This window comes from Dermacentor andersoni, chromosome 8 (assembly GCF_023375885.2).
Source record: "Dermacentor andersoni chromosome 8, qqDerAnde1_hic_scaffold, whole genome shotgun sequence".
NCBI lineage: Eukaryota > Metazoa > Arthropoda > Arachnida > Ixodida > Ixodidae > Dermacentor > Dermacentor andersoni.
The window spans coordinates 76,774,960-76,802,560 of NC_092821.1; the positions used below are offsets into that span (position 1 = coordinate 76,774,960).

The 27,601-nt window shown below is 43.8% G+C and overlaps 1 protein-coding gene across 2 annotated transcripts in view; it reads right to left on the bottom strand.

The window, feature by feature from the left end:
* LOC126538789 (uncharacterized) overlaps window positions 1-27,538 on the bottom strand; it is a 27,576-nt gene extending 38 nt beyond the window's left edge. Inside the window, exons 1-8 of one of the 2 annotated variants that reach the window (XM_055075063.1) lie at window positions 26,776-27,538; window positions 24,769-25,006; window positions 21,411-21,579; window positions 15,984-16,096; window positions 13,920-14,070; window positions 9,518-9,712; window positions 5,371-5,508; window positions 1-426 (exon numbers count right to left, since the gene is read on the bottom strand). The exon at window positions 1-426 is cut by the window's left edge and continues 38 nt beyond it. In XM_055075063.1, coding sequence (XP_054931038.1) covers window positions 220-426; window positions 5,371-5,508; window positions 9,518-9,712; window positions 13,920-14,070; window positions 15,984-16,096; window positions 21,411-21,579; window positions 24,769-24,974 — 1,179 coding nt within the window. In that variant the 5' untranslated portion in view covers window positions 24,975-25,006; window positions 26,776-27,538 and the 3' untranslated portion in view covers window positions 1-219. The remainder of the gene's footprint in view (window positions 427-5,370; window positions 5,509-9,517; window positions 9,713-13,919; window positions 14,071-15,983; window positions 16,097-21,410; window positions 21,580-24,768; window positions 25,007-26,775) is intronic. The other variant, XM_055075064.1, reaches the window with a different exon arrangement.
* Between the last annotated feature and the right edge of the window lie 63 nt (window positions 27,539-27,601).

The following is a 27,601-nucleotide window of genomic DNA, read 5'->3' on the forward strand; positions in this document are numbered from 1 at the left end:
TCCAGAAGCTCAAATTGGTGATTGTACTGTCTCTCAGGCGAGAGGTAAGCAGTGCCTAGTTCAAGAAACATGGCCGCTTCGTTCATAGCGCGCCTCACATGATTCACCCTCAGCGATGACCTAAAACAAAAGGCATGTGTTTATTCGAGTTACCCCGAATGTGGCCTTAAGAAGTGCATTCATATAGATGAAAATTAGGATAAATGTATGATAAGTTTGCTAACTAGCGATTGTCATGCAAGCCGTAAGATTGGATAGGTCCTTCCCGGTCTTCAGTAAGGTATTGAGGTTGTATAGCAGCTCAGTTCGGGCGAAGTTTCCGACAATCTTGTCTGGCTGGCAGATGGAGGCGCTGCTATCAAAATTCACGTCATAAACCGCAATGGAAAACAGGGCTTGCGTCAGGTTGTCCTTTGCGTAGCAGAACTGCATTGGGCAGAACACAAACAGAAAGGTGTGCAAATCATTCATTTTTACTCAGTGTAACAGTACTAAACCATCCATTTTGTAGCGACGCATTCTCATTACACAATAAATAAATGCGCTATTCATTCACAGCTGCTCCGTGCTCTCTATTTCTCCGTTCTCACACATCCTTGCGAGAAACGCAAACTCCGTGTAATTATTGTGCCGCAAACTAAATTTAGTAGTGCTAGTAGTAATATATCTTTTTATTTCTTGCGTAGATACGCAAGAAAAGGGACAGAGCCAGTAATATTACCCAAGCTCAAGAAAAATCGCACGTATGCTATACCTTCGCAGTTTCTGTAATTATATGTGTCAATGTAGGGAGTCAAAGGCATTTTTGTGTCCAAAAATAAACCCATGGTAACGTCTTTATTTTGCATGTTCTCAATAATTTTATCGTTAGTTATAATGCCCGTTTCGGAGATTTATTTTTTGGAAACCATATATATGTTTCATTACCATATCGTGCTTATTAAGAACTGATGACAACTTTTCATGAATGACACCTTCAAAACTCTTAGACAATACGAGCATAGCGTCCTACGAGCGCGTGAGAAAAAGCCACTGCAAGTAGACCATTGCAATTTGCAACTTATAGTAGTTGATATTTAAGGCATAAATATTCGCAATCTTCCTGCACCTATTTCGCTTTCCGCAGAGAGGGACAATGGCAACGTGTTTCAATGTCAGCACAAAACACGGCGAAAATTTAGATTGTGTCTCACCATTCATTCGTTAATATCCAACTAGAAATGCTGAGAGACAGATTAGAACTATAGCAAATAAAATGATGTGCTCTTGACGACACAGTGCAACTTTCGTTCTAAATACCTGCTGCTACCAGTGGCCTCAATCGTCAGGCACCGCTTCAATGAGAAGGTGGCTAGCACATCATATTGTTTAAAGAACATCTTTAAACAAGATAAAGAATCATTTATGCTGATGATAATATGCCTTTCCATCAAGATACCTCCCGTCACTTCCCTAAAGGGGTTAGTATGTCAGCGTTTTCTGCAATAATATGGCGTTTGTGCAAACGAGCCATTTACAGTGCTGCTGTGCAGCGGCGATGAAATTGGAAGATAACGTTCGGCACTCCGAGCAAGGACGCGCTGCAGCATAAACAGGCACCTAGCCAAACTCCGAAGCAGCAGTTCAGTAGAACAATATGCTGAGCATGGCGTGGCATCGGTAACGACCGTAGAGCAGACAGGAGTGACGCACATGATTGTCTGGGTGACCATGTTTTCGGAGAGTAAGAGAGATGACAGAATGAGTTCGCAATCTCTGTGGTCCCGTATGGCACAATAAAAGGCGAGGACATTGCCCACCGTTCGATCGAAATGCTCTGTGAGGCCATTTACCTGAGGATGGTATGCTCTGCGGTTTTGAAAAATAAGGTGGCACTCGGCAAACTGAGCTTCGACAAACTCCCACAAAAAGCAGCGCCCTTCGTCCTGGAGGAGTTCTCGAGGCAAGCGTGATGGCGAGAGGGAAAGCGGAGCGGAAAGAAAGCGACGTTTAGTTGTGTACACATTTGTCTACATTTTTCTGCACAGTTTGCGCGTTTGTTTGTGAAATCAGAGCGCCAACAGTCTTCCGGTGATTTCTGCTTGGATTGAACAACGGAAAGAAAGATCGCACCGCAATGGCCGGAATCCTCACGGATGCTATTACACAGAGGAACAGCGAGACGCTGCGTGTGGACGGTATAAAACTGGCACAGCTATTGCTTCAAAACAATCGTAAGCATGCTCGACTAATAATCGTGGCACAACTATTTATATCATGCCCAAGCCAGTTAAAATACATAGAAAAATGTGATGCAGACATAAGAGTGTATTGTAAAATCCCACTAACAGTGGCTGTCTCTGGCTGAGTGTATTTCGTTTCTTGTAAAATTTCACCAAGGCTGGCAAAGTATTTTCTTTGCATGTGAAATTCGACCAAATAACAGGTAGACATAACTGCGCAGTGTTTATGCCTATATAGTATAGATACGGGTGCTATTAGAATTGTGGCTGCTAGAACACGTCTCACGATGACTCTCGATGGTAACGCGTTAGCAGGAATCAACATCGTGACAAAACGTAATGTCATCATTGAAGCAAGTTATCTATGGGACATTTATTGCAATGGAACGACTCTTTCGCGCTTCCGCTTAATAGATGGATGGATGGATGCCCCTTTGAAACGGGGTGGTGGGTTGTGCCACCAAGCTCTTGGTCTTATTCTGCCTTATGTCCTACGTATCATGTTAGGAAAAAAAAAGCCGGGCACACAAGGAATTCCCAGCAACAAATTTCTTAACCACTACTGCGAAATTTGTTTTTGTACGCTTCAGTTGTTTGTGGTATGTCTACTTTTCTGCCATAAAACATTCAATCGCCTCTTACTAATCTCCTTCTGCGGACCTGTTTACTTTCCCCCTGTTATTCCTGAACCCAATGGGTTCAAGGTGCCCAGATGAGCCTAAACCGATAGCTGTGCAGATATATCGATATGCTAATAAGATATGTTCCATTATTTCCCAAGTTTTACCGCAGCAAGCACATTCTCCTTCATTCGTGCACCTCTTTTTATAATTACGCGTTCTAAGGCATCCTCTTCTCGCTTCAAAAAGCCAGGAGCATCCCTTTGAGGCATGATAAATTGTTTCTTTCCCGATTTCGTTTTTTTACTCTTAGATGGTTACTCATAGGAGGTTTCGTTCCCATTCCTTCCACCCATGCCAATGTTTGAGCCTCTGGGACTTTGCATTTGACGTTCTTTGTTGCCATGTTGCTTACCATACCAGTCGCGTACTTGCTGGTATGCTCCCTCGATTTTCTTTCCTCCACTGTGACTCAATGTTTTCTTCTGTGCAAATAGCTGCGGGCGAAAGCTGATAAAGACATCATGCCGCAAGTAGGGCCCCCTGTAGCGCTTCTTTCTGGCCACGTTCCGCCGTCTAGTGGCACTTCGATACAAAGAAATGTGGCACGCCGGTACCCGCTAGCGCTGACCACTTCCCCTAACTTGACGCAACCTCAGTGGCATATGCTGAATAACCAACACCAGCGGAAGGTTCATTAAAGAGCTACCCGTACACCGTGCATTCATGGCACAGCTCACCAAAGCGTTGGCGTGAATGGTGTTCATTGAAAAGGAGCCTATACAAGGTGTGTTTTTGGCACAGTCCCCCATGCATTCGGATTACTGTCCAGGAGGATATCCCTTGCTTCGGGGGCTCGATTCTGCTCGGCATCGGACAAACTTATGGAATATTTTACATAGCCCATACGCAGTTGCCCAAGTTGCCGTCGAAGGTGTTAATTGAAGAGTGCCATACACCCACTGACACATACCCAGTGACAAAAATTTGCATCAGAGGCTTATCGAAGCTGACCAGCCGAGATCGAGAAGCACATGCCCAGTCGTCCCAGTCTACGTTAAAGAAGTTAGCGGGAGATTGGTTGAGTATGGCATAGCGTGTGCATACGTAGGTACATGTTATCACATACCCAGTGACCCAAGTTCTCCGATGGTTGGTTTCGAAGCCTGTTCCCTCAGCACAGCAGCCCGTTGCCCCACCCATTCGATCACTGAGTATACACATTGACCCAGGTAGGCGGCAAAACTGTTATCTACAAACACACAGATATAGGTACATAGATACAAACGCAGATAAATAAGATGCGCACAGAAAATGTGTGAAGTACCCTTAGAATGCCAAAGCTTAAAATTGTGCTGCAAGAAAGAACTATGAAAATAAATATTCTGTGATAGTTGTTCAGACAATGTATTCTTTGTAGGAACACGATCATGAGACAATGTGAAACGTTTTCTGGGGGCGTAAGAGAGACACGTTATTCCACACGCAGACAAATTATGGAGAAACCATGGACCACAATGATATTCAACGTAAGCGAATAGCCCGAACTAACGAAAGAACGAAGGAGCGCGTGAGAGGCAGTCAACCCTCTCCATACCGACCACCACCGCTACTAAGTTGCCCGAGAGCACGCAAGCTTCCCCTGGGCGCCTTCCCTCGCCTTCACAGGGTTCCTTCGTGGCCGTCAAGGAGAGCGAACACAGCAAGTTTTGACAACCAATTGGGCAGGCTCGTTGCAGCTGGCTTCCCTGAGTCGGTCTTGGTCCCTGTAGCAGAAACCCTTTTGAAAAAGTTGAAGGCTGGGGTAAGCAGGGTTGAGCCGAAGAAAAAAGAGTGGCCTATAGTGGTCCCATACATCCATCAGGTCACGCACAGCCTGAAAAAAGTGGCTAACCGGTATAATGTACCGGTGGTGTTCTCTGCTCCGCAAAAGCTTGCCCAGCTAAGCCGTCGCATAACTTGTGAAAGCCAAATGTCTGGCTGTCAGAAGAAGCATGGCCAGCGTTTCGTAAAGTGTGCCACAAAAGTGGTATATGAAATTCCTCTGTCCTGCGGGAAATCCTACATTGGAAAGACGGGGCGTTGTGTCAACGACCGACTTAGGGAATATGCAAAAGGTCTAAAGAATAATGAAGGGGAGCGACTTGTGGATCACTGCAGGGCTTGCACCGATTGTTTTCCACGGTTCCGCGATGCGAGCATTTTGGGTGGAGGCAGGCATCAGACATCGCGTGAAACATTGGAAGTCTTCTACATCAAGAAAACGGGTCCGAGCTGTGTTAGTGATACGTCGGGTTTTCTTTACGATGCTGAGCTGAAGTTTCTGTCGCGCCTACTCTGATAAAACCTTGTACTCCATGTTGCCTTGTACGCATACGCGGTGTTGTGGAGGGCTATATATGTCGAGTGCTTTCACCCTCATTAAACTGTTGAAATAGCGCCCGTGGTGTAGGTGATAATATTGCTCAATATCGCAATGAGGTCTCGGCAACGAAACACAGAAAAACTCTTCAAGACACGTCACTCACCTTCTTGAGGTACGTCGCTCGATTGTCAAACATTTGAGTATGTTTCTCTATGGGACCTTTGTCGTATGTCCTCATCGTGATATCGTCGCTATCTAAACCCAAGTTTTTCGTGTAGTTTGTATTCGTCAAATTGCAGATCTGCTCAAAGAAAGAGAACAAATTGCACTCGCTACGCGCAATAGCGGGGTCATTAAAGGCAGCGAAACTATTTCCGAGATTTCAGAAGGTCCAACAAGTTACGCACAGCGATATGACGCATGTGAAATAGGACAAATCTGGAGTCGGGACAATTGCCGTCTGCACAAAATCAATGTCGCTACCATATACAATTTGAAGTCCCGCTGCAGTATTTTTGGCCAATCGAATGCGAGACAAAAAAAAAGGATATCACCAATGGCGCAGCGCCACCGAATGCTTAGGATTTTATTTATTGAAGGACATCATAATGAGCATCGTGCAAGATTTGAAGGCGGACGCTGCGAATGATTCATCGTTGAAATAAGTAAGTGGTTATTTTATCTCGTCATTGAAGCAATTCAGCAGAACAATCACTGGAAGCTTAAATACGAGGCGCTCAATACGACCCACACAACTATACGTAAGTTTGTGAGAGGTAATATACTTATTGCTGATGCACACTGGCTTTAGCATGGCATTTGTGCTCTTATAGAACAACGCTGCTCTAATCTAGAGCACGTTTCATGCTTGAAGTTAAACATTTCGACAGTGTTACCCGCCTGGTTTAGAAAATGTATTAGGACTTTGAGAGTGACTCCAACCAAATAAATGAATTTTATTATCCTGTCCTTTCGGTGTCCATTCAGCTCGTTCTTTAGAGGGTATTCTTCAGGGGTAGCGGTGTGCAGCTTTTGAAAGGTCCTTCGTAAAAATGAAGGGACAGCGCGGAAAGTGGGGAAACAGTTGACCGGGAACCTTTTTTAACACTCGTGAAGTGACGAAAGCATGCGATGTTTGCGGCAGTGCTGACGGGCTATGATGACCGATGCTGGGGGCGCTTGACCCTCGGGAATGCCGTTGAAGTGGGGCGTGTGAGGGGGGAGCGCAGACGTTTTGGTGCTGGTGACCTATAGCTGGGATCTACGTGGCTGGGTATCCTTTCCCTCTTTTTGTCGTGTCGCCATGGCTATGGATATACACAGAAGGTAGGTTGCCCTTCACGCGGTTTATATTACCCGCCCATTTGTCTACGTGCCATGACTCCAGTAGCAGCCTTTTTGTCGAGTTCGTCACTGTTTGAAAGATTTGGGTTTCTTGGAAAGCAACTTTGTGGTCTGCATATTCAGGATGTTCGGCGACGGCGCTACTTATTGGGTTGAATGTTCTGACGTTATTCCCAAGTTGCCTGATTCCTTCTATCAAAGTTTTGGTTTCCCATATATACGTGAACTGACAGTCGGCAGAACTCATAATATAGACGACGCCTTGCGCTTTTTCTTTTGGTAGACGGTTCTTGTTTTTAAGGAAAAGGGTATTCAAAGTTTTCATAGATCCGTGTGCGACATTGAGGACTTTTTTTATCAGTATTCGTCTGAGAGCTTCGTTGGCGCCTTTGACGTATCGTATGGACACTCGTTTCTGGGGTGGTGGGGAAGTCTACGATTCAAGGTCCTGTAGTCTGTTTCTTGTAGTTGTTGTCGGGCGGTTTTCCGTAAGAGGCCCTTTGTGTAGCCATTCCTTTTAAAGTCGTTCAGAGCCATTCTGCTTTCTTTCATTTGATCTGATTCCAATCAGCAATAAGTCTCAGCTCTTTGGATAAAGAATTTCACAACAAATGCCTTGTGATTTGGCGTATGATTAGGTTTGAAGTGACGGTGTTAGAAGTGAAAGGGCACGTGTGGTTTGCTTAGCAGTACACAAAAAATTTAAGAATCCCGTCTATCGTTATAACTTGTACATCCAGGAATCGGAGCAAACTGTTCTATTCGCCCCCATACGTGAACAGTACATGCGGGATGACGGAATTCATGTGGCTCTGCAGGTTTTCAGCTTGCCCCGTCTTTACGATGCAGAAAAAAAAATCCCGAGCGTCAAAGGCCTCCAGCATCAATTCAATTCAGCTCAAGTTTATTTGCATCTTTACATGTACAGATGACAGGAGTACAGACAAAAAGCCAGATGAATTCGGTTTCACGGGGTCTGTACCCCCTACAGAAATGGCACTGAGCACAGTAAAGAGAACACAAACATACACTAATGGATAAACGAGAAAAAAAGTGAACATTAGTGAACATTGCATAATAGAAATACATACGGGTAAAAAAATCTACAATAGAATGCTGGAAGAAATTATATTACAGAAAGAGAATAGTACAAAATGATACAATGTATACAGCCCTGAAATTCACATCTATAAATAATAAGTTATTTACAAGCAGAGAAAATTGTTTAAGCATTCATGGCGTTAGTGTATACCAGAGCAAAAGAAAAGAAAAAAAAGAAATCCACAATGAGGCCATTAAAAGGAGAGATAGGTGTCTATTGAGTTTCTAGTGAGTTTAACAAAGATGGCAGTGCGTGGCGTAACATTTGTTGACCCTATTTAGTGCGTGCTTCAGGAACGTACTATGTTTCTCTGTGGCGTGTGTTGTAAATGTTAGAATTCATAGTCAATAGAGATAAATGCTCGAAAAATTTTGTGCTCTATTTTTTCGCAGTAGTGAAACCCTTGAGTAAAATAGTACGATATATGGAGGTGGCCGGTTGTAAATTAAGGGCGCTGAAAAGAGGCTGCTTATGAGCGTCATATAAAGAATTGGCGATAGCGCGCACTGATTTCTTCTGGAATAGCAGAAGTTTTGTGATGTTAGGCAGCGTGGTGTTTCCTCAGACTAAATGACTGTAATTCAGATGAGACAGGAAGAGAGAGTTATAAAGCGGTTTTTTGACGCTGAAGGGAAGAAAAAATTGAAGTTTCGTTAGTATTCCCACAACGCGAGCGATTTCGTTAGCAACTGAGTCTGTACAAAGATGCCAAATTAAGTTTTCTTGAAATACGACCCCGAGGCATTTAATGGATGGCACAAAGTTGATAATCGAGGAACCGATTTGCAAATGGCCGTGAATGTGGACATTTTTGTTTTCAGGTTGAAAAAGTACAGCATTTGTCTTGTTTTTATTTATAGTGAATTCAATGAACTCCATCGTTTAAGTTCACTTAAAGCAGCGCTTGCAAGAGCCAACAGGTCCCCTGCACAACCGGATGTAAAGAATAGACTGTAGTGTCATCAGCGTATATGATGAATCGGGCAGTGATGTCAATATTCCTTATGTCGTTTACATAAATATTAAATAACAAAGATCCAATAATGCTTCCTTGAGGCACACCAGAATGAATGGGTAAGTTATCGGAAAATACAGCTATTTATTGAAATCTTCTGACACCTGAACTGCAGATAGCTTTTGAATAAGCCAATTAGTGGGCCCCTGAAACCGTAAATTTCAAGTTTTGTTAGCAGAGTGGTGTGAGTAATTGTGTCAAAGGCCTTTGAAAAAACTATGAAAACACCTAGTGTCACTAAATTTTGCTCAAATGCTTGTAGTATTAGTTCCTTTTGTGTTAGTAGAGCTAGCTCTGTCGAGCGAACCTTTCGGAAACCGAACTGACAGCCAGTAATAATATTGTGTTTTGCGCAGAAAGCGGTCATTCTCAGTGTTAATAATTTTTCTACGCATTTTGAAAATACCGGCAAAATGGATGTTGGTCGGTACTTAGACAGGTTGGTTTTGTCACCGGCCATCCAGCGGTCATCCCAGCCCATGAGCCCCACCGCAGACATCGCATACTTTCGCCCATTCACGTCTATTCAGAAACGATTCCCGGTCAAATGTTTCCCCACTTTCCGCGCTCTACCTTCATTTTACGAGGGACCTCTTAAAGGGTGCACACCGGCACCCCCGGAGTATATCCCCCAGAAGAAGGAACCGAATGGACGCCGAAACGTCCGGCTAATAAAATTCACTTATTTGGTGGGAACCACTCTCGAATTCCTAGCTGTTCATGCTGCGTCTCACGGAGGGGTGAACAGGTGTCCTTGAGCGTGTCTCTATTTTGTGCGATGACTATATTTAGGTTTTCATGAGGCGTCTGGCACAACAATTAACCAGCTCAGCAGGGCGTCTTACTTACCGCGGCTGGTATTGCATCTTGATCGACGTCACTGACGACGCAGTCTTTGAATAGGTCGTACTCGCCGATGTCAGCGTTTTCGTAGTCGTCAATTTTCGGACGGTACCAGCGGCCCTTCATGGTGAACGACACGCCAATGGGAACCTGAATCTTCTGCTGCGTCCGAAGACACTGCGCGAGCAGGCATGCTTCGTGCTGCAGAAAGAAAAAGCAGTGTGGTATATTACGGCGACAGCTCTACCTGTCGGTGTTGTATAGCGTTGTTTATTATATGTCTAAGTCGTTTTTAGCGTACCAAAGACGTATAGACCGGTTCTATTTGCATTATGTAGGAATCAGGTTGGAGAGCATACACTATGTAACAGTATTTAGGAAACTGAACAACAGAACTAGTGTGGCTAGTGCGTGTAACAAAGGAGAGGCTGGGGACAGGTTTCAGGGAAAGAGTAAAAAGGTTGCTTCGGGAAACAGCCACATTTATGAGGATATGGTAAATTATTCCCTTAAAAAAATTTTGATCTACCACCTAAATGAATTTCACGGTGCCATATATATATCTTCCTATGCATGCTTTCTGTATCGATGTATGTTTATATCTAATTACTTTCCTGCCTTCCGTGGTCACCGGGTAGTCAGTGGTCCATTGTGTGCAACGTGGTACGCATTGTGGTGTGCATCGGGTTGCTGTGCTTGGGAAAAAGGAATTGAAACTAACCATCGCATCAAGTTCAGTCGCACAGTATGTGCCAATGTGTACATACGGACCGTTTTCAACCAACCTTTTTCACGCCGACATGGTGGGTGCTGGATGGGTAGATATCATCTATTCAAGGAAACTCTCTTACGCCGATTCGGAGCACGGAGCATGTGCCACTAGGTCTGTGCTGGTGTTCAGTGAGCCTATTTGATACAATTTCGGTCACGGAGTATGTGCCAGTAGGCATATGCCTATTGAATGAGCGCTTGCGACACCAACTTAGGAATCATCTGTTAAAATTATCTGACGTTGAGAGCAATGGAAACCATGTTAAATGTGTTTCTCAAGGACATCAACCCGATTCATGACCAGGCTGTGCCACAAATGTACTCTGTATGTACCACTTTCCGATGAACGCCTTCCAGCTCAACACTTTGGCGAGCTGCACCATGAATGCAGTGGGTGGGTGCCACTCTTAAATAAGCATCTCGCCAACATGGACTGAAGAGTATGTGCCACTGAGTGCTCATCAAGCGAAGTTTGGGGCTCAGCGTTCGCAGATACCGGTGCTATCACGTTTCTCGTCTTGGAGGCTACGCATATACCTCTAGGCAGGATCAATAGATGGTGCAGCGTGTCCCGAACGAAGCGCGACGGAGGAGCCCTGCTGTCGCATGACGCGTTTCTCAGCGCCCGCACGCGTTGTGCGCCACGCATCTCGGAAGCCACGCGCAGCCTTCGTGGCGGCGGCGCCAGCTCGCGTGGAATATTCTAAGGTACGCGCGAAAGAGCAATCCCTCTGCACTACATGCCACAAACATAACTCTTTAGGACGTTCGCACTACGCTGTGTCGCTGTATCGATTCAATGCTAAGCGCATGATCATCGATTGTCACTGAGGTGGGTTTCGCTCATGTAGCCATGAATGCAAGAATACCCAATCAACGGTATGGTATCGAAATATAAAGGTTCCGGTTATTCAAGTAAGCGGCAACTCAAGAAAATTTATATTTTTTTCTTACGTTGCTACGGAAATGATTGATTTATTCGAGAATATGTCCTGCCAATTAAATGCCAAAACGAGCCCTAGAAGTGCTTCAAACGTCACGCCAAAATTACTTGACTTTCATAAAACTTTGTCATGGCTTCATACTATTCGACAGAGCTCTTTCCTCAGAGGAGCTAGAAATATATAAAAAATCATTTTATGTCTTTTATTATTGAGAGTTCTGGCATTAAAGTAGCTTTTGACTTTTCAGAGTTTCAGAGATTCACCAAAATAACATTACAGACGACTAGAGGCCACGTGCTTTTCGGTGCATCATAGAGATTGTCAATGTTACTTCAAATTCTGTATATATTTGAATAGAACCACAGTTACCTTGTTCAAATGCAATACTTAGGAGAAAGGAGAGTCTCATTTCTCATCACAACTGAGGAAAAAGTGCGAACTCTGCGGCAACCAGCAACCAGCGTGCTCAAGCCGCTCTCAATAGGGAGAGTTGTATGAAGATTCGAGGTGTCTTGCTCAAAGGCCACCGAAAGAGAAAAGCTAAAACTATTGCGAGGAGGAAGTGTGGCATGGAAGGCTGGTAAATATGTGGAGAATTATGTCCATGATGCATTTGGCCTTGATGGCTCTACACTTTTTCTATTCTAAACCACCTAAGCACGCATACACGGGGATCTCATCAAGTCTAAACAAGACAGAAGTACAAAAAAAAGAAAGAAAGAAAGAAGAAAGAAAGAAAGAAAGATGGAGGCTTGAATTTATATGAAGCCATCGAGCAAAAAACGTTGCTGAACACTTGACATTCAGTGGCATTCTCTGCTCGGTTACTCTTGAGTGCATCTCCTCAAGGTGCGAAATTTACTGGTCATAGGAACACTTGACAGAGGAGTGTACGGCCACACAATCATTCCTTGATGCGTGCTACAGAGACAAGACGTCCTCTGAGCTTGAACATCCCAAGGCTCAGAACGCAGCTACCAAGTTCAGAAAGCCAAATATCGCACTGCTGCCTATACGTATGCTTGTGTGTGACACTTGCCTAATGATTTGGTTAAATAAATATCCATGGTACTTTTTTTAAATACCGGGTGTAAACGCAAGTGGGATATTTTTGGAATATTTTGTGGCAGAAAATTTGTTGTAAATTTGAAATAGCTTAAATAGACAGTTGGTTTAACAACCAGTATTGTGTCAGGTTACCATACTGTGAGAATTAGTATTTGGTTATTTATAGAATCACCATAGCTGCTTTACGTAACGCTAATGCAGTCGAGAAATTAACTTTCCTTGAGAGGGTGCAGATAAATGACGAATCCATGGACAAAAAGTGATTTTTTATGTCTGCTAACAAAGCGCTTTTTTGATGTGCAAGATTTAGTGAAGCCGATTTGGGAAAGCAGAGACTTAAAAATCAACTTAACCCCAGTTGTCGTTGATCACGTTGGTACCATCAGCTCTGACGTGGCTGAATAATGCTGTGAATATGAATGCCAAGTGGCCGAATGTACCTAGGTTAATTTTTACAGTGAAGCTGTATACGTCTACTATCCAAGGAAATTTTCGTGTCGTTGTCGTGGTAAGAAAAACACCCCACATAAATTGGCCGATCCCGAAGATACTGCAATGCCGAGCCGACCGCGGCGGAGGTGAAGCAGGCTTTAGGCACTCCCCATGCCTGGCCGATCCCGAAGATAGTGCAATGCCGGCCTAACCCGCGGTGGAAGTGAAGCAGGCCTTAAGCTATAGTGCATACCGGGCCGATCCGTGGCGGAGGTGAAGCAGGCTTTAAGCATTCCCCATACGTGGTCCGATCCCGGAGATAGTGCAATGCCGGGCCGACACGTGGTGGAGGTGCATTTCGTCATTAAGGGGCCCACATACACAGCTTTGCTTGTCATCCTTCACAGAGTGGAAGGGCATGGTGTTTTTTTTTAGTAAGTGATTTTACTCATCTAAGTTATACCTGCAGCAACAGTGTGAGGACGAGATGGTTCTGCCGTCGTAGAAGTGGGAAGCAATCCATATCCGAGATTGGTACCGGAAGAGCAGCCTCTTGATAGTAAATGTAGGCTGAACACAACAGCTGCAGGAAGTGCTATGCAGGGTACGGTACCATCCAGAACAAGCAGTGATCATCGTTTATTGTAAATTGTGTACATTAAGGATGCAGCGGAGAATTAGAAATCCGAAATTGAATTCTTGGGAATTGTTGACGACACTGACCGAAGCATTACTGTGGTTATGGATTGTTGTGTAACTGTCGACGACAAGTCTTTCTCTTGTGTGTTACTTTTTCTTGTGTAGTTTATACTTTCACAACAATTTGCATGATGATTTATAGTCTATGTCGGCATTTTGAGTAGTTTTGTACAGACAACGCTTGCGTGGAACAAGCCCGATAACTCAAAAGAAAGGTGGTCGAGATTATAAACATCACAATATTGTCAGTTATTTCACACATGGTGCCTGCTTCCCTTTCAGTACGTAGGTTGCTGTAGGTTAGTCAAGCCAGCCTTGAGGACCAGCTTGTTTACGGCTGTACTTCAGTCAACCGTTTTCACAGGTTTTTAACTCAAGACATGTAGCCCAAAACACTCTTATGTTCGCACCGTGCCTGTAGTCTGACGCCGAGAAAGGGTGCTAGCCTAAATTTCCATAATTTTGATGATATACATGGCAAAAAATGTACTCACGAAAGTGTGTGCGTGCGTAACGTTTGCCCGCACACCTGGAGGAATCTTGTAAATGTTAGGTGGAAGCAGGACGCAGCGCAAAGATGGAATTTTGTTTTCTTGAAACGAGGTGTGTCCAAGTACAACAATTGCGTCTGGCATAAAAACAGACCTGAAAATATCAAGAGAGTGGTCTCGTGAGTTGATCAGAGCACGGGCAGATGGCTCTAACAAGGTATTTAAATGTAAAAGCGCTGGGGCGTAAAGTTCAGGGATTCTACGCATTCAAGCCCCACTAATGCTGGTATTTTCTTGTCAAAGAAACTCTCAAAAGGACTCTAGCCAAGAATGCTTGGGACGGAAGCGTGTTGTTCAGAAAACGCAACAGATCGAATTAATAGCATGTGTTTACGTCACTCTTATGACCGCGTGTTTTCTCACAGACTGTGGAATTTGCTCTAGCCCGAAATGTTTTTCACTGAAGAGCATATTCTTGATTGACCAGATTCACACATATTCCCATGTTGAGGAGCTGCTGTTTTTCGTCTGCAGATAAAATATCTAAGAACGAGGTAGGCTGCCGAGAGAAAGGGGCCCGAGTTTTTTTCTTTGTGCAAATGAGTAAAGAAATAGAATGTTTGCTTAGGGCTACAGTAATTTCGCCCAAATTTCGCTACATCGCATTTTCAGATTACCATAGTTCAATATAACACTTCGCAATGTTGCTTGCCTGGTTTCGCCGTAAAAGTGCGAATTTGCTTTTTCGTAGGGCTCTTATAGTCTAAATTGCACATTATCCCCCCCTAGCCCAACGGATACCGAAATCCACTCTCGAAAGCCATGCTTTATGTACAGAAGATGCCAGAAGTGCCATAGCTGCCATCTGTTAACCATAACTCTCCTGGAGTGGCATAGCCCAACTCCACCTGTCATTTTTTTCTGAGAAGGCCGTCGTGTAAGGTGCCGCATCTTATAGAAAAAATCGCGACCATAGAATTAGATTTTTTCTGAGAAATTTTGGCAAGAACCGAGCATCGGTAAGCTCGACGTCTTTGTATTTACAGTGCAAAAGCAGTTCATTTTATTGTACCAAGCTTGTTCCTATTCGTACTATAGCTAGCTTGTCGGTGATCCGTTTTTTAGCGTGTTTTATTACAAGGCAATGGTGTACAGAGACCCAAGTACTAAAAAACGCAACCACTTTTTTATAGGCGTTGTGATAAAAATGGTTGGAATGATTTTATTTTGAAGCAGAAAGAGTTCACGTAAAAAAATATGTGTAACGTGTTTTGTGTTCACATCTAAGACCATCCATCACCTTCTAATTCACTGCTCGCATACCAGCGCAAGCGAAATATATAAACTGTTCAAGGAAGGTATCATGAATACATGTATTTGGAATTTCAGGTTCACCTGTGTATGCAACAAATCAGGAGGTAAATGTGTCCACGTGCGTTTATTATCTTTTTTTAATGTCTGGTATTCGCCCAATAAATGTGTTGCAGAAAAAAAGCTTTACAATAGGCCTCGCTTCTACAATTTTCACAGATTTCTTAGGATTATTCAAAGAGCTGCAACTGACTTCAATATATGCAGATCTAAACAATATCGTAAGCTTAAAAATAAAAACAAGAAGAGCTCGAGCGCCGCAACCCTCAATTATGAATGCTGCAACTGAACTCTGGCGTGAGTACATACCAGTGTTGCATCGCATATCAGGTTTATGAAAGCGCAGAAGGCAGACGTAGATTCACAATGTGAAAAATTGTCATCTGCCCTACTGCAAGAAGAAGTTGTAATGGAGCCACACATTATTTCATTAGAAGGGAGTGTTCGCAGTAGCAGAAAAGTTCACGCTGGCACGGTGATCAATCTCTGGTGCACTAACATTTTTATGAGGTGGTCTATCTACTTTACGTGCTCCCAAGATGAGTAGGAGATTGCAAAAACAGGTTGAATTATTTAAATATGTCGAATTGCTTTTGCGGAAGCCCACGATCCATTTAATTTGGTTCAGCAGTTCGCTGGATTAATTTCTTTTTCTTTTACAGTAGTGTTACTAATAACAATGGAACAGCTACTCACGCTGCTTCCTGACCCATCAAATCGCAGCCGCTGGGCAAAGGGGTGTAGAAACCGAGAAAGGTGTAGGAGGCGACTCTTTTTGTCGGTGACGGCTGCGAGAATTCCGCTGCTTCCTGGTGGGCATGTGACAGATTGCGTTAACATGTTCGCGCTGCAATGTCCAAACACATGCTATTTCCTCATCAAGTGGCAGTGTTGATAAAGACTTTAACACAGGTTAGATCAAAGTGCGAAGACCAACCAGAGCAAGCCATGCCACAGTATTATCCTCAGGAGTAATTTCAGCCACATGCGGTTGTCTAGGAGAAATATGCTAGCCCGAGCATAGGTCCCATTTCAATACAGAAATACCCATTAAAGAAAGAAATGTTTTTAAAAGACAACCATCTTACGGATTGAATGAAAAGTGTTGCATTTTGGAGTGAAAAGTGACTTATAATAGCTCAATCAACCAATATGTTCATGAAGGGCGCGGACATTCGTATAAATGCGCAAACATTGTTAGACATGTATCACATTTGAGTTCACATTTCTAGACATCCCATTTGACACGGCTGTGAGTTGCACAAAAACGTTTCGCAGCATTTAAGTTGACTGTGCAAATTTACTACTCGCGAATTGACGATACACTGCGGAGCGACATGTGTTACGAAAATTTTGTCCACTTTATATGTCTTATTCGGTGCGATGTATTGAATTGTGGGATCCTCTTTAAAGCTGAGTTAGAGTTATACTTCATAAAGGGGGTTTTTGAAATTTACAATTTCCCGACAATGTTTATTAACAATATTCATAGCCTAAACAGGAGCACAGATTCTTTTGAATTCTACATTGTAGCTTTATGTTTGAAATTCAATAAACCGAATCAAACTTAGTTGAGAGATTGACGAGAATAAAAATTTTTCTTTTGACATGTATTTAAAAAGCAGCCTCGGAGCTAAAGCTTACCTTCATAGTTAACCGAGAGTGATGTACACAAACTCTTTTTTTTTTCAATTCTTTGCATTAGGCGCTATCAAAATGCAGCTGTCATTGCCAGTTATTGAACCCGTAACCTCGTGCCTCAAAAACACGCCACAACCACTGAGCCATTAATCAAGATTCAATCAGGATTTTGCTTGTATGTGACAGCTGTGAGGCCACCAGCAAATAAAGCACTTTTTGGAATTCCGGAACGCTGGATGGTGTGCCACAGTCTCCTTAATATTTGGCACAGTAATCCTTTGTTTACATCCCTTGCACGTTCTACTTCTATTTACCAAGCATTTTCAGCATAATTGGACTTCCCCGACACACGAAGGGAAATTGTACGCTAAAAGGTGGTGAACCTGTCTGTAACTCGCATTCTTAAACCCATAAAATGGGCGTTTAGGCGAGATATCAGACTAACTAGAAAGGGCGATATATTGAATTTGCATGTTTTCCTCCGTGCGCTGTTTCACGAAATGCACGCCGCGTTATGTTTTAACATTATATTGTATTCTCTCAGTAACCCAGTTTTTCATATGTCCGCCGAAGTAATCCTGCAGTTTTTTCTGAAGTGCACATAAAAAATAAAGCGATGAAGAAGAAAATCCGTGCATCCTAGACTCGTATTGTATACCTAAAATTGCCGGTCGGAAGTATGACCCCTCAACAACTCTGCCGACACTACCGAGGGGAATACAGCATCTTACGACTACAGTGACGCTTTCAGATACTCTGCCAGGCTGTCGTCACGCTTCTTAGAGGGCCCCTCACCAGTTCTGGTAATCTTGAGCTGACAAGCGAAGGCCATATATTGCACGCTAACGATCGAGTCTGCTAAATATTACTTCGCTAGCGCTGCGCAAAGATCTGACCTTTTAAACCAAACGCCATTTGCCCTTCCCCTCGCGACCACCGTGCTCCAAACCGGAGGGTGATGTACACGTGCTAGTGCGCCTACGTAAAGGTGTTTGTGCTGTGACATCGCTCGCAGTAACACGCGACCTCGTGATTTATTCAAGGCAACACCTGTTATTTCTGTAATCTGTTGCTTGAATAGAGGAAATAAAGTTTAGAGAAATAACAAAAGCATTAACTGAATATCTGCGGCTCTTGTTTTACTTCGCAACGCAGCAACAGAGATTTACTTCCGTTTTGTCTGCTTCGTCCCACGTCGTGCAGTCGCGCACGCAATGACCGAAACTATTCTATTTTCTACCGCTTCCAGCGTGCCAACATGTTCTGTTATTCGCCTACGCCTGGCTTAGTATTCGTGCAGCACTGGCTTATTCCGCGAGCAAGGCGTTCTCGTGCACATCGCGCAAAATCGTGCGCTATGCGAAACGAGACGGACGCAACAGATCGCGCGAGACACTGTCACCGGAAGTGCGCAGCGCAACCCAAGAGCGAGGGGGAAAAATGGAAGGCGGGGCCCACGACGTATGCGTGACGCAATCTTCGAGCTGCCCTATGGGATTACGCAGGGAAAGAATCTCGCTTGCGGAGACTAGACGGGGCAAGTGGAGAGACCGTCTCGCTTGGCAGTGGCGCTCGCCTCCTGAAATCATGGGTTCGCGGCACTGGAATATTTATACCTCGGCCATTCATGAACCAATTCGAAAAATGTTTGCGGCAGAACGCTCCCAGATGACACGTAACAACTTCCAGCATATAACCGAAAATTCCTATCTGGCTTGGTTAGTGACCCTTTAAGTGGTTCACTTTTTTTTCTAAATCAGTACCAAGTTGAAACAATTTGTGTGGAGCCAGCAGAATAAAGTGAAAAGAAGGACGGAGGGAAGAAGACAGAGGTAGTGGTCTCTTTTCACTTTATGAAAGGGGGGTACTCCCTCCCCAATAAGTGACGTGTTTTTATGGGTGGTAGATTGCCTCTCACGCACCTGCGAATATTTAGGCCGGCAATGCCTGAAACAGTGCTTACACTCAGTGCGCATAATATTATCCGATGCTAAAGCTAAAAAAAAGATCCTATGATTGCTCGATAGAGTATGATTCTCTCGCGATTAGAAGCTGTTTGATAAAACAACACCGAGCTGAAACAACCTTAAGGAAGGCAGTAGTAAAAAATGAAAGGCAAGGTTGGTAATAAAGGACAAAGCTATGTCTTTCTGCTTCACCAATGAGGACAGAATGTAGAAGAAATAGCAGGCGCCGTCTAACGTAAAGCTATTACAATTTATTTTTATTCCAATCTCCTGACGTCAAATATACGTAACCGCCAACGCAAGCATCGGGCAGAGGCCTGCAGCGCTGTCTGGACAGCCCAATCAAACTCTATCCTCGTTTGGAGGTCGATTTTTTAGGAACAAAAGAGTCCCAGGCGTAGTTAGCTATTGCCTATATCTTGCAAAGCCTACTGTAATTGACCTTAATCTCCCTAATCTACCATAATCCACATGATTCCTCCTTTTTCGACATTAACCCACACTAATCCGCCTTTATCCTCCATCGTAAACGTAATCCACCTTGACCACCCTTTATGCACCTATATCGATCCTAATGCAGTTTACCCCACCGCAATCCTTCTTAGTCATGCTTAATCTATTATAGTCTATCTTAATCCATCGACTAATGCATCATGAACTTTGCTAATCATAAATAATATACTGCTCGACATGCTTTGCTTCGCTTGTGGCCTTCCTTGGGTCACCGTATATTTTCTGTCCCTCACAACGCGACCTTGAAACAGAGAGGTCAAAGGCTTTCGCCTTAATAACATTGCGTACATTTAGCAATTTTTCCTGTGTAATTGGCTAACAAGAGGCCATAAACAGAAGCAAGTGGACAGCGTTTCAAAGGGCCGAGCCTGCGCAGTGAAAATAGACAACCGGATAAAAAGCGTGGTTCCAACGTTTTCGATTGGTCCGGTTCCCCTTACTTAGCTTGCGGTGGCTGATCGAAAATCACGGCGGTGTGCAACGGAAGGTTCAGAATGCCGCTAAGACGGATCCTCAGAAGAGAAGAATTAGCGGCGCGATGTCTAAACGTGCCTAAAAGGTTCAAAAAACTTTATAAGGTCACGCAGAAATTTATATTATAACAAAATAGACCCATGTTCTCCAGCCTGAGCGATAGGCGTGTAGTCGTGTCCTATTCCTTTCGGAACGAAGCAGCCTCCGGCTATTCAGAAAAAGAATGTTTTGTTGGGCACAATAATGCTCTTTGAAGGTGTGCAGGTCACTTTGGCGCGGTGAGATTTCGCGGTTTGTGGCGTCCCATGACCAACACGCTAAGTAGGTGCAGCCCGAAAACTTTTGACCATTAGCACAGGGCAAATGACGAAAAGGCGTCAAATCAGGAATAAATTTAAGACTGTAGCCTAAGGGGACCCTTGTCGCAGAAAATCTGGTTCAGCGTCCGGCGTCGGCGTCTAGTGAGCGAGAACTGCCGCATATATTTAGGTATATGTGTGAACCATGCCTTCGTATATAACGTGCAGTGTATGCTGGTTATATTGCGACAACATTATCTCACTAATGTTGTTGACATGTTGCCTTACATTCTTGACAAATTTATCCCTCAGAATTGGGAGAATGAATGCCCACAAACGAATGTCATAAACAAAACACTGAAAGCGCATGCCTTTATGTTAAACCATCTCAGCCTTCTCAGAGGAGTGCGAAACAACAACAGAAACCTTAACATGGAATTTTCTTGGCGTGGCTTTTCACTACCTTGCGGTCGGCCCTCGCTAGACGCGGCGTTTCTACCAGAAAGCTCGGCTTCATGCATAGCGTTAAGCATTATGTTACAAAAGGTAAGCATTATGACTACAAAAGCTACAGTTGCCGGGAAATGTGAGAAGCAGTCAGGGATCTTTAAATGTTATCGCATTCTAACCTTAAACGCGCCGCTTAAGGATCCTCCAACTTGTTGTCTTTAGTTCGGTCTAATCTGGCAAATTAACTAACCCTTCAATAAATCCACGTCGGGAAACGTGGATAGTAATTTCGTACTAAAACATACCTAGTCCGAAATCTCTCAAGTGGCAAATTAAACCTTTTGACAACGAACATCTTCAATCAAATCAAATTTTTGCCATGATGAAAATATTACGCGTCATATCTGCCCTCAATGCCACGTTGGAAAGGAAAGGCAGATTGCCACAAAGCACAAAAAATATTACTCTGCTGCGTTTCTCTCAGAAATTTAGAAAAAAATATCCTTATATACGCAATTCCTATTGAAAACGATCCTCCCTTCTCTCAATATATATCCTTAATACATTATAGATAACAATATAGAACAGCATATTGGCATCCATGTAGCAAAAGGAAACAGGAATCTGTTGTTACATTCGAACAGAAACATAGCATGAGTTCAGTGGCAGGCAAAATCGCAAATTCTAGTCACCACTGAACCATAGAAAAGCTTCATACTTCACTCCGAATGTGTACCGCTATTTTCAAAGATAAAAGAATAGAAAGTAATAAGACGAACCTTCAGAGCTTCCAATGCCTCCTTTAGTAACTCCGGACGTGACTGCAGATAAACTTGGTGGATATTCATGACGCCCCAATGGTAGATGTTGTTGTTCCAAAGGCTCTGCGAAGCCCACACTTCAGCTATCTGGCTGTCCCTGAGGTGTCCGAGGAACCTTTGAATTCCCCTGAACATACACGTTTCAAAGAAGATAAAATATGTTGCAGCAACCCCCACGCGACGAGTCACAGAGATTGATGCATCTGAGATTATTACGCGGCCACAGACCCGTGCCATTCATCAGTTTGCCATACACTGTCTGTAAAGAACATGGCGGCCAGTGCGTATCGTCGGCCCTTTCTGTCCGTGTCAACACGTTCTGCTGGAAACGAATCGTGCTATGTGCAACCAACGAGCTGAGGGTAAAACTATTCAGAATATTCGAAGCGCCGCAAGAACTCGCTCTGTTGGAGTAAGATCATTTGTAGCCTCACAGAAGAGATTCCATTATACGTTCAAATGTCGCAGGAGCATTGCATAAGCCAAAGGGCATGACTGAACTGATCGCTTAATTGGGATGCCCAAATTAATAACATACGATCAAAAATTAACAAGGTGAATAGGGTGCTATGTCGTCAACGGTATGTGCTATCAAGAAGAAATAAACTATTAATCTACAACGTTTTCATTGTTCCAATACTTACTATTGTCACACTGTCTGGGGTACAAGTACGAAGCACACTTTATCCAAGATTATTGTTACTCAGAAACATGCGATAAGGTTAATTGTTAACATAGCATGGCATGCCCAAACATAAAGCTATTGCGAGTTTAACATCAGAGACAGACTTGGCGTATCTGAGATCGGCTATATTGTTAGAACTTCCAGAAAAATAACAGTCGATTAGGTGACTCGTAAATGTTGTGTGACCATAAAAATTATAGCAAATGATAAATTTGTATGCCGAATACGCTTAGCAAAATTATCGCCTGAGGATATATTCAAGAAAAATTATATAATTATGCGTACACGAGGCGGAATGTGACTGCAGGTGTCGCGGTCGCCCTCAGCCGCGCCGCCGCCCACTCCGACCTAACTGCCGCGCTCTTGCCTAGATGGCGCAAATTTGCCAAGTGCGGCAGGGAGGGGAACTGTGGCAGAGAAGCCAAGAGAGCAGGGATCCGCAGGTCATGCGACTGTGTCACTCTATAGCTTTGAGCGTGTCTTTGGAAGAAGCTTCATAAACACTCGGGGCTGTTAGGCCACATGCTTCACGGTAGCGTAAAACAGCAACAACGAAACTGGGTCGTGAGGAGCAATTCGAAGTGTCAAAAGCTAAAGAAAGAAACAGCCAACCAAGTTTTCAAGCTAGACATGACAACACCAACGTTATTGAAAGTGAAATACAATACGGACAAACTATGACATCAGTGAGTTGACGGTAGGTAGGCAACAAGAAAAAAAAGCAGAGCCAGAATATAAACAATTAAAGAACATTTGCAGCTCGGATCATTTGAACCAGCATGTCCGTCAACCTTGTTTTTTGTAGCGTCAACAGTTTGTTGACCATTTCCTTTTTACAGGTGCCTCGCAGAAGGTAAACTAATTATTGTACGGCTGCAGAGTTAAAGAAGAGGAAGTCATGCACTCGCGCCTCCTTTCTTCGTCTTTCGATCTTCTACGCCACCAACGCATCTATTGAGGTTATCTTTATTCAATCTTGGTTAAAGTTAGGTAGCTCTTACCACCTCACTACTCTTTAATCTGTCATAACAGTGGTTATGTGAGAGGCACCTACCGATAATATAGCTTTTGGTGCCGTTCAAAGTGCCTGTCTCTCGTTCTCACTGCCTCCAAGAGTCATTGGTTCTCCTGACCATGCAATCGATTCACAGTCCTCAGAGATACATAATGATGGAGAACACTCACAGCTATAAATTCATGATGGTCTGGCTACTAAATAGCTACCCTTTTCAAATATTACCTCATAGATTACCGAGTTAGGCATTCCGACAAAAAGAAGAGCGTAGGGTCAATTAAGTTGTTTCGCCCAATGTGCCTAGATCTTTTACCATTCCTTGAAACTCCAGTACGTTAAGGAAATGTCGCTACGCTTTACAGGCTGAGAAAACCCTTCGTAGTGAAAGACCACATCCTTAATTCCTGAACGTGCCACATGCGAAAATTGGTTATTACGTGACATTTTCCGAGTTCATAATCATAACTCCACGCCTCGGTTAGCCGTGTCCTCCTGGTAATAAAATGATCATTATGACCCACGAAGTCTTATTAGGAACGAAGACATTGCGACTACATCAATACTGTAGGTAAGGACACTAAATGTTTCCTAGTTCACTCCCCCTTGTAGCTATTAATGCGGGAGCAAAATTCTCTTTCCAAAGTTCAATCGCATAATATGTAGTAATAATCATTCATGGGTAACAGGAAATCATTTCTTTCTCAACAGGCCCTGTCCGCACAAGAAGCACGCTCGTGTTTCTCCTGATGGGCGCTACAGGAATCAGTGACATCGCAGAGTGTGGAAGCTACTTTTTTACGTGTTACAAGCCACACTTTGCTTTATATGTGCCGTTTGATATTTTCACGTAGAAGTGACGGTAAAGAAAGCAGCCAAACTTGGAAAGACGAAACTAGCCTATTATTGGGCGAACTTGTGTCCTCAAGAACAGGCTACACTCAAAGAACGGCGACAGTGGCGAACACAGTCGGTTATCGTCGAAACTCTGATCAGCGAGTCAAGTACGTCGGCTTTTATAGATCAGTCGTCGAATGTTCCAGAGTAATCGCTAGGACCCGCATGCCTTCCACAAAGTTCTACGCTATTCGCGTCGCGCATACATGCGATCAGATTACACAGGATTCGGCGACAAGAGACAGCGGATAGAAGCATCCATACCATTAAAGAAACTTCCGATACATGTAGACGCGTCCTGCGCTGAAGGATAACATTTCGCAGACGGTAAAAGCGATCGCCCGTAAAAGATAAACGAGTTCGCGTGTCAATATGAGATCCAGTCAATGGAGTTAGAAGAAACGCATTCCCTATCTGCGTCGATTCAGTCATTCAGATGCGCTAAGAACGTAATCTGTAGAAATCAAAAGCCCTGGTATTGTGTTGTAAGGGGTAGCGCCATCTCCTTCCCGCCTCGAAACGTAACCGCCGCAAGCGTTCTATAGTTTCGCTGTCTTTGATGTAGAAGTTGCTCAGACTCATATGCGAACGTATTTTCTAATGACATGTGATACCAAGAGCCCAGTCGTACGTCGATATAGGTGGCCCCCGCCGCCACGCGCAAACCGTTACAGAGCTCCTATTAACAGCTTCGCTGTAAGTGAAGGCCAATGTATACTCACAGCGTATCGATGGAAATTCCAAACTGTGTCTCGATGCCTGACGCAGCTAATGCTTGGAACCTCCGCCAGCTCCTACTGGGCGGTCTACGTTGCACGAATTGGTCTGGGCATCCGTCGTAAAGGGAGTCGAGGAAGATGAAGTCGCACAGGCCATCGGGTGGGAATTCCACTGCGTACTTTCCATGACAGCCGACGGTGCATATCATAGAGTACGCCTGTGGTGGCCTGTACTTAACGGCTATGAGGAAGACGACGGAACACCGAATGACTTGAGGCATTCACTTGAGCGTCTATATAAGTACTGTCGCCTCTAACGCTGCAAATATCTAGGGAAAAATTATACCTTTGCTACAAACGTGTGCTGTTGTTCTTGCATTGGCGAGAACTTTTAAAGAGCCCCTCACCAGGTTTGGGCCATACAGAAGCGCGGAATGTAGGTCACGAGATGGCCGTCGTGTTTTGAGAAGTATAAATTGGATGCACGGCAGGAAAATAGCTGAAAGCTCAAAGAGAAGCCCACGCGCCATTCCTTACCAGCGAGGGTTGCTACCAGAGAGCCAGGGTTACACGCAGAATTGCAAGTATAAAAGGCGCAGTGTCTGCCGCTACACTCATTATGGCACGTGACTCTTGTAAGCCATCCATGCAGAACGCGTCGTACTACCACTAGGAGTGTGCTCCCCAGAAAAGGCAAGATGGGAAGACAAACAAAAGCAGAAGGCAGGGCTCTTGACATACACTTGACGCCATCTTTTTTTCTACGGTATATGAGGGTGAAAAATGTATTCTGACATGCAGAGGCAGAATTAGAGAGCGTCTACGTTGGGATTGACGCTCACTTTCTGGCATCATGGCAATGCGACATTTGAATTTCTTTTAGCTTCTGTAATAATGAATGCCTCTCAGAAATTCTTGGCGTAAAATGATTCTCAAACGGCATCTTGCGGCTTGCAGAGAATAACCAAAATTTTCAACGGGGCCTGGTGAGGGGTCCTTTAGTTGCTCTATATCTGTTGATCGAACAAGGAATATCGCGGTAACCAACACTTCGACAAGGAGACCTGCTATACCCCAGTCAAGAATCGCTTTTGGGATTCCTTGTTCATACACTGGCTAGAGGAATATCTATTGTTGAACCGCTGCTGATTTTGTAAATTTTTAAGCTGCAATGAAGAGGGATTGGTGCCATTCATAATGCAAGGTGCGGAAATGCGCGAACCAAATCGAGAAAAAGAACTGCAGATCTCACGCCCAGTGGGATCTGTCGACCATCTGAGTACCAAGACGTAGGCTGCTCTTTCACGACCTACATGATACGCATTTTACGACATTAGGGTCAGGACCTATAATTTGTGTTCGTCATGCCCTCTTGACATATTATGCCAATTTTCGCACATACCGAGTTAATCAAACCACCATGAGAACACCAAGACACAGGCGACTAGCTAGATAGATAGATACTGTCAAATTGGCAACCGTTCACAAATGAATGCTTCGATTTTAACGTAGCGAGAGCACGAATAGCCAGCACTATTTTGGTAATAGTTTATGTTGCTCCACAGAAGTTGGTGGAAAACGGATTTTTCGTTTTCGCCACGATACGCTAAGTAAGCTGCGTTATTTTTAATATCTGTTTAGAATTTAGTATTTTGCACATATTTTATTCTCAAATTTACAGCACTATGAGTTTAAGGTATGCGCAAGTATAGTCCCTGTGTGGAATAATTCAGTGGGAGCGAACACCCGTTCGTGTATGTGTTGATGTCCATCTGTTTTGACCTTCAAACAGTACTATTTCTTGAACGCTATCAAGGACGCTCCTTTGCTCTAATATTTCAACCTCTTGTAGCACCAAATGCCCCACGCGTTCTCTACACGGCATGTCGCAGCAGTATTTCCTTCCGCTTTACGATGCGTTTTAGGGCACTTTGCTTCGCACTTTGTGTCGTGTGCAAGGAGTAGCGCTCCTGTAGCGTCTATAGCATTATGCAATGTCCGTATACTCACGCGGGAGCGTGGCGACTGGAGGTGGAATAGCCGCCGGAGTTGTCGCCTGCGAAAATGCATTTAGATTTCAGATACAAAAAGCGTTATATGCATGCAGGTGCGCAATGAGCAAAGCTCGTCATCTCCGCTTTGCTGATCCTCCGAAAAAAAAAAAAAAAACTTTAGAGCTCTTGAAAATGAACGTAAATGCTTTGTTCAGCGAAGCCGATGTTTTGAAAACTGGTTAGCGTTGTTGACTGGTTTGAACAAATTACAAAACGGTGGTTACTTTCCGAGATGTCAAAAACTTGCCGACGCGATTTTCGAGGGCTGCTTGTGGTTCGTGCGGACATAGCAGAGGCAAGCTATATTTACAAGCTGGTCGGTGAGCAATCGTTTGCAATAGTTGTATGTATGGGATTGTGCTGCTCACGCGATAAATCTATCGACAATACCAGCAGTGACCGCATCCGTAGTAGACACGGGAGGATTTTAGATAGTAGGGCGGTCACTTTCTCCTTTTTTGATCTGGAACATGGTGTCAAAAAAGAACACCAGATGCTGCCTCTTACAATTTCTGAGAGGCTATACTATTCTTGATGCTCTTCATTGTGGTAGAAACTTCCACTTTTTCTATAATATTATTAGTTTCGTAAAAAAATATAAGCACACGGTAAAGGAAACTGAATGTTGTTCTACGTCAGAGTAGCACCTGCCCAATGGTAAATGGTAAAAAATCAACAATATTACAAGCCAAACCTTCAAAGGAATACATTAATTTCAATTTTCAACTACACACACCATCATTTAAATGTATAGCAATATACCGTTAACATTAGGGTGAAAA